General features: G+C 67.3%; 2 protein-coding genes across 2 annotated transcripts; both read right to left on the bottom strand.

Annotated features, from left to right (window-relative positions):
• Positions 1–384: 384 nt before the first annotated feature.
• DPM3 (dolichyl-phosphate mannosyltransferase subunit 3, regulatory) lies at positions 385–1,524 on the bottom strand. Its single transcript, XM_075907080.1, has 2 exons — positions 1,419–1,524; positions 385–739 (listed from the first exon to the last, which is right to left on the bottom strand). The coding sequence occupies exon 2, from the start codon at positions 706–708 to the stop codon at positions 430–432; it is 279 nt and encodes a 92-aa protein (XP_075763195.1). The 5' UTR covers positions 709–739; positions 1,419–1,524; the 3' UTR covers positions 385–429.
• A 5,042-nt stretch (positions 1,525–6,566) lies between these two features.
• On the bottom strand, positions 6,567–8,945 carry KRTCAP2 (keratinocyte associated protein 2). Its single transcript, XM_075907308.1, has 5 exons — positions 8,787–8,945; positions 7,734–7,888; positions 7,590–7,653; positions 7,204–7,270; positions 6,567–6,761 (listed from the first exon to the last, which is right to left on the bottom strand). Exons 1-5 carry the CDS (start codon positions 8,788–8,790, stop codon positions 6,641–6,643), a joined length of 411 nt encoding a protein of 136 aa, XP_075763423.1. The 5' UTR covers positions 8,791–8,945; the 3' UTR covers positions 6,567–6,640.
• Positions 8,946–9,215: the final 270 nt, after the last annotated feature.

Below are 9,215 nucleotides of genomic sequence, written 5' to 3'. Positions count from 1 at the left end.
CTCTGCAGCTTCCTGCTCCCAGGGGAGTCGGGTGCAGGCCCGTGGGGGTGGCCCTGCTTGGGGACTCAAGGAGACTAGGGCAGGGTTACCCCCTTCCTAGGGCAGTCAGCCCCTGGGGCTCAGGGCTTTCAACCTGCGGCTGACACAGAACAGCAAGTGCTCTGCCAGGTAGCTCCCCGCTGACTCACCCCACAGCTGACTCTCCTCCAAGCCCGGGGCCTGTCTGCTTGTGAGAGCAGCCGGAGCTCTGGCCACAGGGGCAACAGGAGCATGAGAGCAGCAAGCTGCCGTAGCGACCCGTGGAGTCCCCACCACCCCTCTCCTGTGTGCAGCCAGTGGGTGACCTGCCCATGACACTTCCCCAGGCTATCACCAAGGCGCGGCCACGTCTGCTCATTCTTTATTGGCTGATCCAAGGAGGCCGGCGGGTCACAACTTCAGCCCTCGCCGGCTCAGGTCTGCTCTGGCCTCGCTGATCTGCGCCTGCAGCTCCCGGGCCGCAGCCTCGCAGTCATTGAAGGTGGCCACGCGGTAGCCGATGGTGGCCAGGGAGTAGCAGCCGAAAGCCACCAGCAGGTAGACGGGGAAGGGCCAGAGCACCTGCTGGCAAGGCAGCGGGAGGCGGAGGCCCAGCGGGTCCAAGGCCAGCGTGGCCCAGGCGGTGCCCAGCAGGGCCAGTCCGCACAGCCACTGCGCCAGCTTGGTCATGGTGCGCGGCCGGCTCTGGGCGCAGGACGGGCTGCAAGAGAGCGGCGAGCAGGTGAGGGGCGGGCAGTGGCTACCCCAGCCCTGAACCCTGAGACCCACGGTGCCCCCCGAGCCCAGAGACCCCCCCACGTGCCAGAACCCTGAGACCCCCCGACCCCCCCCAGCCTGCCTGAGACCCCCCCGGGCTGGAACCCTGAGATCCCCCCCGAGCCCTGAGCCCCCCCCCCAGGCTGGAACCCTGAGACCCCCCCCGAGCCCTGAGCCCCCCCCAGGCTGGAACCCTGAGACCCCCCCCGAGCCCTGAGCCCCCCCCCAGGCTGGAACCCTGAGCCCCCCCCCCCGAGCCCTGAGCCCCCCCAGGCTGGAACCCTGAGATCCCCCCTGAGCCCCCCCCCCAGGCTGGAACCCTGAGACCCCCCCCGAGCCCTGAGCCCCCCCCCCAGGCTGGAACCCTGAGCCCCCCCCCCGAGCCCTGAGCCCCCCCAGGCTGGAACCCTGAGATCCCCCCGAGCCCTGAGCCCCCCCCCCAGGCTGGAACCCTGAGCCCCCCCCCCCGAGCCCTGAGCCCCCCCCCCAGGCAGGAACCCTGAGACCCCCCCGAGCCCTAAGACCCCCCCCAGGCTGGAACCCTGAGACCCCCCCCGAGCCCTGAGCCCCCCCCCCCCCCCAGGCTGGAACCCTGAGACCCCCCCCCCCCGAGCCCCGCTCACCGGCCTCCCCACTCAGCAACCAGCAACTTCCCCCTCGTCGCCGAGATGACGTCATTGCCAGGCGCCGCGGCCCGCAGCCTTCTGGGAGTTGGAGTTCGGAGGCCGCTGGCGCCTCGCACGGCCTGGCCTCCCCCTCCCCCACCCCCACCCCCAGAGCTGGGTGGCCTCTGCCCTGCTCCCCTCCCTCACCCTGGGCTGGGTGCCCCCTGCCCCCCCGCCTCTCCCACCCCCTTGCACTAGACGCTCCAGGCAGCACGTGGACAGGGTGCCCCCCCCCCCCCCCAGCGGGCGCCCCCCTCGTGCCCCGACCGGTCCGAGCTTCACCCGGCAGGGCCCCAGGGCGCCCTGCTCCTGGGACTCGCTTCCAACCTGGCAAACGCTGCAGGCCCCAAGGGGAAGCCGGCGCGTCGCGTCCGGGGGGCACGGGGTGGGCGCCGGGCGCTGCAGGCCCCCAAGGGGAAGCCGGCGCGTCGCGTCCGGGGGGCCCGGGGTGGGAGCCGGGCGCTGCAGGCCCCCAAGGGGAAGCCGGCGCGTTGCGTCCGGGGGGCCCGGGGTGGGCGCCGGGCGCTGCAGGCCCCCAAGGGGAAGCCGGCGCGTTGCGTCCGGGGGGCACGGGGTGGGCGCCGGGCGCTGCAGGCCCCCAAGGGGAAGCCGGCGCGTTGCGTCCGGGGGGCCCGGGGTGGGCGCCGGGCGCTGCAGGCCCCCAAGGGGAAGCCGGCGCGTTGCGTCCGGGGGGCCCGGGGTGAGTGCTGGGTGTTGCAGGACTGGCGGCAGGACGCCGAGCCAGCGACAGGCATCACGTGGCAGGGGCATGTACAAATCCACACGAGGCCTTGAATGGTGCCGCTTGAGGGAGGACCGCAAGGAGGGCGGCAGGTGACAGGCGAGAAAACCATTGAGAAAGATGCTGCTGTCATGGAAACAGGCTGCAAGAGATTTCCAGCGTGGTCTGAACCCAGCCAGCTCAAAGGCAATAGAGGAGTTCCCTTGGGCAGGGGGATTCGAATGTCCGGCTACAGAGGGAGGGCGAACGGGTGAGCAGGCAGCCCGGCTGTGGGGGCAGAGTGGGTCACAGAGGGAAGGTGAGTCAATACTGTGCAGCTCTTGCAAAAGGACGTCTCCCAGCGGGGAACTGGCCCTGTTCTAGGCAGGGCTGCCGGTCTCAGCTGGAGAACTGGCCGATTCTGAGCACCGCTCACCAGGAGCCAGGGGGACAACGTGGCAAGTCCAGGGGGGGCCGCAACGAACCTGAGTGAAGGTTGAAAACAACCGACCAGGTTACAACCAGAACGTGTTCAGTGCTGGGGAGAGACGTCTGGGGGAGGGGGGCCAGAGAGCACCCTTCAGATGTATTGCCCTCAAACTGGGCATTGGGACCCGACCGGGGATGCCAGCAGCTGGCTCCCGGGGGCTCTCAGCCCCAACCAAGCTCCCACGACATTAAATCGTCCCTCCATTTTTAACGTCCAAGGCAGAGAGTTTTGCAGTGGGAACGGGGTCACTAATACACAGTTTGAAAACCACTGTTCTAAGGGCAACCCTATCCCCCCTCCCCCAGGCAGGACAGGCTGCAATGGGAGATGGAGGTTCCCTAGGAGAAACGTCCTATCCTCAGGGGAGTTAAGCTCTGGAACAAGCGTTGGGGGGGGGGTGGGGGGGGGGGAAGGTAAGAACAGCTTGGACCAATCCCTGCCAGGAACAGTCCTGGTTAACCTGGTCCTGCCTTAGCACAGGGGCTGGACTTGAGGATTTTATGAGGGGCCTTCCAGCCCCGTGTTTCTGTGGGTCTGCGAAAGGACAAACCATGGAGCACTGGGCGAGGCCCTGAACCGGCTAGCCCAGTGTATCGTAACCTCTTTTTTTATAAAGTACCCCCGTAAAAAAAATTACAAGTACCCCCAGTACCACGGTTTTCAGACATATAGGGGTTTTTTTTGTTACCATTGCAACACATTTGTTTAAACAACTTAATTGTAGCTGGGCAGGCGATTAAATGTTTGGGTGTAAAAAGTCCAAAAATAAGAAAACGCTGTAAAACTTAAAACAAAAAGTCAGTGTTCTCCAAATGGTGGTGTACCCCCAGACGTCTCTCGAGTACCCTAAGGGTGCGCGTACCGTTGGTTGAGAAGCACTGATCTAGCCTGAACCTGGGTGCCCTGCAGAGGGTGGCACTGAAGGAGCTGGCTGCATGGGGGGGCGCTCTCCCTGGGAAGCGACGCTGGGCCGGTCACGGGGCACTGGGAACGGGTGGCCGGCGTGTTCTCACTGACACAGACAGGGCAAGGCGACGTACAGGAAGGTCTGGGAGCCAAGGCAGCCGCTGCCAGGGAGAGCTGGTCACGGTTTGCAGAGCGCCCAGCTCCTGCCCATGCACAGGCCCCGCGGAGGCAGCCCTGCCCCAGTCCTGAGCCCCTTTGGCTGGGGGGGCTGCTGCAGTGCCCTGCACCTGAAGCCCCCCCCCCCAAAGCCCTGGGCCTATGAGTTCCTGCCCTGGGGCTCCGTGTGGCCTGTGCCTCAGTGGGCTTAGCAGGACCCTTAGCGCCCCCCCCCCTCCCGTCACTTGTTTTGCCTGCTTGTTTCCTGGGGTTCCCAGCCAGCTCCAGAGGAAGCAGCCGGATTCCTTGTTTGTGGCGGCCGGGAGCGAAGAGGCAGCAGCAGCAGGAAACATCTGGTTTCCTCCCTGTCGGGTGAGGGCCAGGGATGGGGGGGGGGGGGAAGACTTGCACACCTGACCTGGGAAGGGGGGGGCAGTCCTGGCAGGCAGAGCCAGAGCCCCTCCCCCTTGCCTCCCTTTTGAAATGCCCTGGGGTGGGTGCTGGGTGAGTCTTTAGTCCTGGTGGCTCCAAAGAGGAAGGGGGGGGGTTGCTCCATCAGCTGCAGCCTGGCCCTCACCTGCCCCCAAGTCATTGCTACAGGAATGTGCAGCTAATTAGCAGGCTCCTTGGCTCCTACAGAGCCCAGCCCCCCAGGCCAAAGGCAGCTTCTCCACCTGCTGCCTCCCTCCTCCCTCCCCCCCCCCCCCCCCCGCACCAACCCTCTGGCATGAGCACTGATCCCCCTCCTCTACCCAGCCGCTTCCCTCCCCCCCAAAACCTCCAGCCCTAAGGACGCAGGGGAGGGGGAGCTCCCAGTACCAGGCAGTCAGGGCCCCCTCCCTGCACGCAGCACTGAAACCCCCACGCGCAGCAGGAGACAATCCCGGCCCAGAGAGCGAAGGGCGCATCGGCTGGGGCTGAAGCTGGAGGCTTGGGTGGAACAGCTCCCCCAGCAGGGCCTGACGTGGGCACCTGGCCACGCTTGTGGAAGGGCCAGAGGCCTAGGGCGAAGCAGACGCCCCAGAGGGGCTGTCGCCAGCTGATTGCTGCCCCCAGACCCTGTGCTGGGTCATGCAGGCCCTGTCCCACGTGACCCACCCTGCCCACGGAGAGGCCTCCCTCCTGCCCGTGGGCTGGGGAACGTGCTGGGAGGAAGGGGCCTTTGTTCTCTTGCCAAGGGCTGGCACAGGAGCCCGAGCAGATGCTGTCCTGGAAGAAGCTGGCGTAGCAGCATCTCGCGGGCCCAGCCCAGCAGTGGGACCACAGCCCGTCAGCGACATGCCCCTGAACAAAGTGGGGTGCCCCAGGTGATGGGGGTCAGTCCCTCCCAGCCAAGGGCCCCATGTCTGCCCCTGCCAGGCAGGGCTCTGGCGTCACTGTCCTGTGGCTGTGGAGGGACCCCAGCCCGTCCCCTGGAGAAATGCCGCTGGCGGAGGCTCCGGGGACCAGCAGCTCAGCCCTGGGGACACGGGCTCCCCAGGGAACTGGGAGCGCTCAGCGCAGCCTCTGCCGGCTGCAGCCATGTGCTGGGAGATGCTGCACATACACACCCGCCACAGCAACCCCGGCTGCAGCCAGGGCCTGCACCTGCCTGCCGGGCCCTGCTGGAATCTCCCTCCGCTGGCAGGCCGAGACAGACACTGTCAGCACATTCCCAATCCGGGGAGCAGGGCAAGGGGGGCTGCCCGGCTCCCTCCCCACCCAGCCAGCACTCAGCCCCAGACCGGCTCCCCTCCCGCTTCTGAGTCACAGCCTGTCTGGGCTGTCCCAGCCAGCCAGCGCAGGGCCTTTGTTCAGCAGGCCTGGTTCCAGTCAGACCCTCCCGCCCGTGGAGGGGCAGGCTTGGCTCTACCCTGCCCTTTGCAAAGAGCCTGAGCTGCCCACAGCTGCCCCCATCGCAGCCCCGCTGGAGAGACCTGTAACCCAGCAGCCCCAGAGTGCCCGTGATGGAGCCCTGCCGGTGGGGTAGCAGACCGAGGAGCAGCCAAGGCCCGGGGCCACGCACTGAGTCAGCCAGCAGGGCTCAGCTGCTCCCACCTCTTCTGGAGGAGAGTAAGCGGGATTTGGCTCCCAGCTGCCGTGCACACAGCAGCTCTGCTACGTGCCCAGGGTGACCCGACGTCCCATTTGGACCGGGCCCGGCCCCTCCTCAGCCCTAGCCTGGCTCTCCCAGCCGGCGTGGCGAAAAGGGGCACGTGTCCTGTGAGCTCTCGCAGGCTGTCGCAGCAATTCCCCCTTTTGTAAAGGAAATGGGGTGTGGGAGGGGGGCGAGGCCCCTGGGAGAGAAGGGGGAGGGGGAGAGGAGCAGAATTGCCTTTGGGCTTGGCAGCCGCTGCCTGGGGCTGCTGAAGGGATCCCAGGCTCGGCGCTGGAGGAGGGAGATGGGGCAGGCAAGGCGACTGACAGAGGAAAGCCTGCCTCCCAGGGAGGGAGTGAGCTGGGTTACAGAACAGGGCAGGGACAGGTTCCCCGGGCAGTGACCTCGGCTGACCCCCTCCTGCGGAATGAGCAGTCCCAGGGGGCTGGAGCATTCATGGGGGGCAGGAGGGGTTTGCAGGGCCACAGGGCAGCGCCACCCAGTGGCCTTGTCCTGTTCTTCTCCCCCCCCCCCCCCCGGGCCGAATTTCTGCCAATGCCACAGCGCCCCCTGCTGGACACTGCACCGGACAAAGCAACTACACCGTTAGCCATGTGTGTGTGTGGGGGGGGGGGGGGGCGGGAGCTCTGCCTCAGCTTGGCACAGACAGCCCTGGCCTGAGCGTGCAGGAGAGCTGGGCACAGGGGCAGGCGTGCCCATAGGCATGGGGCAAGGAATCCACAGCAGCTGCCGACCCACGGTTACAAAGAGAATGTTTTATTGGGTGCCCCGAGTCCTGGTCAGGCTGGGTGGGAGGGGCCCCGGGGGCATCAAGTCCTCTTCTTGCCTTTGCCAACCGCCTTGGTGGGAGCCGCCATGGGCGCTGTGGACTGGTAGAGCGTGGAGGAAATCTTGTTGATGTAGTAGAGGCCGATCATGGAGAAGATGAAGCTGGGAGGAGAGAAAAGGGCAGGCCAGTCAGCACCATCCCTTGCCCATACACAGGGCACCTCACCCGCTCCCCACGAGCTCCCCACGGGCCTGGAGCCAAGGTCCAGCTAGTAGAGGCCAGACTGAGGGCAGCTTTTCCCACACCAGCTGCTGCAGGCACTGCCACCTTCCTGGGAAGCGGCTGCCACCGGCCTGGTGAAGCCGTCCAGGGCGAGATGGACCAGGAGTCTGAGACCGCCATGCCATTCTCGCATGCTCTGTTACCAGGTAGGGAATGCCCCCACCAGCCGTACAGACAGCGGGGGAATGGCCCCGCGGTGGCAGCAGGGAGCAAGGCCCAGCAGTGGCTTCTTAGAGCAGCGGTGGGATGCTGGGGTTCCCCAGGGCCAAGATCTGAGGGGGCCTGGTCCCTGCTATGCCCCGGGGTGGGTTCTCTACGTACCAGGTGGTCACGCACACTCTGTGGATCAGGCCTGATGCAAAGAGCGCAAGTAGAAGACAGAGGAGAACTGGAGCAAAAGAGAGAAGGGGAGAGATGAGAGAGGCACTGAGTGCCTGCCCCAGGCATGCGGTATGGGCAAGCTCGCTCCCCCCCGATCAAGATTCCAGTCCCCCTGGGAGCTCAGCGTGGGGCCGGCTTTCCCCGGGGCAAGGGTCCCATGGCGCAAGCGGCACACAGCACTGGACTCTCAGCAGGGCAGCTCCCTGCAGACCCAGGTGCTCAGGAATGGCCAGTCCCGTCCCGTCCCCCCGGGATTTTGCAGTTTCTTTTAATTAACCAGGAGTTATGAATGTGGTGCCCTTCCCCCGGCACGGCTGGGCACTTACTCTCCGGGAATATTTTGGCTTGGAATCCTTTGCCGAAGACCAAGCTCTCCAGGTTGTTGAAGGCCTGGTGCCCGAGTTAAGGAAAGGAAGGGGGTAAAGGCAGGGGCACCCCCCCACCCCACTCCACTGAGGCCCAAAGGATACTGTGAGGGAGAAGATGAAGAGCGCGGATCCCAGCAGCCCGCCCTGGATGGTCAGCCACTCGGTGGAGGCCAGCTGCTTGCTGTACATCTGCATCCCGGCGAAAAGCAGCAGCGACAGCAGCGAGGAGAGCACCAGGGAGGTGCCTGTGCCCACGGCTGGGGAGAAAGGAGAACCAGGCAATGGGGCCGCCGGGGAGGCTTCCTCCCGGGCAACCCAGCGGAGCTGCGGCCGCTCAGGGCCAGCTCATGCTGCTGCAGGACGGGTCGCAGGAGGTGCCCAGGAGCCAGGGGGATGGGGGCAGCAGGCGCCACAGCCCTGCTGCAGGGCACCATGGGCACGAAGCCTCGGGGATGGGCTGGCTCACCTCCCCTGGTGGGCAGCCCAGCCCCCTGGGCAGCGCCTGCTGGGGCACAGTGTCTGCCCAGCCCCCCACCCTGCCCCACAGCAGCGCCCCACTGGGGCAGTGTCTGCCCAGCCCCCCACCCTGCCCCACAGCAGCGCCCCACTGCGGCAGTGTCTGCCCAGCCCCCACCCTGCCCCCCAGCAGCACCCCACTGGGGCAGTGTCTGCCCAGCCCCCACCCTGCCCCCCGGCAGCGCCCCACTGGGGCAGTGTCTGCCCAGCCCCCACCCTGCCCCACAGCAGCGCCCCACTGGGGCAGTGTCTGCCCAGCCCCCACCCTGCCCCCCAGCAGCGCCCCACTGCGGCAGTGTCTGCCCAGCCCCCCACCCTGCCCCCCAGCAGCGCCCCACTGGGGCAGTGTCTGCCCAGCCCCCACCCTGCCCCCCAGCAGCGCCCCACTGGGGCAGTGTCTGCCCAGCCCCCCACCCTGCCCCACAGCAGCGCCCCACTGGGGCAGTGTCTGCCCAGCCCCCACCCTGCCCCACAGCAGCGCCCCACTGGGGCAGTGTCTGCCCAGCCCCCACCCTGCCCCACAGCAGTGCCCCACTGGGGCAGTGTCTGCCCAGCCCCCACCCTGCCCCACAGCAGCGCCCCACTGGGGCAGTGTCTGCCCAGCCCCCACCTCGCCCCCCGGGACCCCGCCCCCATTACCCATAATGCCCCGCGAGGTGCCGCCGACCCGTCCGCCGTGAGACCCAAGCCCGCCGAACTGTCCTCCCACGCATGCGCAGCCACTTGGCACCGAGAGCCGCACACTGCGCACGCGCGAGGCCGCTCGGGAAGGGGACGCGGCAGCGAGCGAGTGGAGAGTGTTTCGCGCCTGCGCGGCGCCTGGGGGATTGGCGCGAGCGCTGGGGCCGCCTGGCGGCCGAGGGGCGGCGCTGCCGCCGGGTGTGTGCGCAGAGCCTTGCAATGCAGCGCCCTCTGGGGGCTGGGCGTAGGCATTTACACACACACACACACACCCCCCCCGTGCTCCTAACCTGGGGCAGCTTCCCCCTCCGGCATGTGCACGGGGGCGGGCCCTGTTGGAGACACATCGACCAAGGGATGAACAGACGGGATTTATTGTCGAGCTCT

This window comes from Pelodiscus sinensis, chromosome 24 (assembly GCF_049634645.1).
Source record: "Pelodiscus sinensis isolate JC-2024 chromosome 24, ASM4963464v1, whole genome shotgun sequence".
Lineage (NCBI taxonomy): Eukaryota > Metazoa > Chordata > Testudines > Trionychidae > Pelodiscus > Pelodiscus sinensis.
This window is presented reverse-complemented; position numbering and strand designations above follow the sequence as displayed.

Coding starts and splice junctions, on each gene's coding strand:
- DPM3 (XM_075907080.1), bottom strand. CDS start 708: ATGACCAAGCTGGCGCAGTGGCTGTGCGGACTGGCCCTGCTGGGCACC.
- KRTCAP2 (XM_075907308.1), bottom strand. Junction 7,654..7,733: donor TCTTCATCTTCTCCCTCACA/GTATCCTTTGGG, acceptor CTCGGGCACCAG/GCCTTCAACAACCTGGAGAG. Junction 7,271..7,589: donor AGCCAAAATATTCCCGGAGA/GTAAGTGCCCAG, acceptor CTTTTGCTCCAG/TTCTCCTCTGTCTTCTACTT.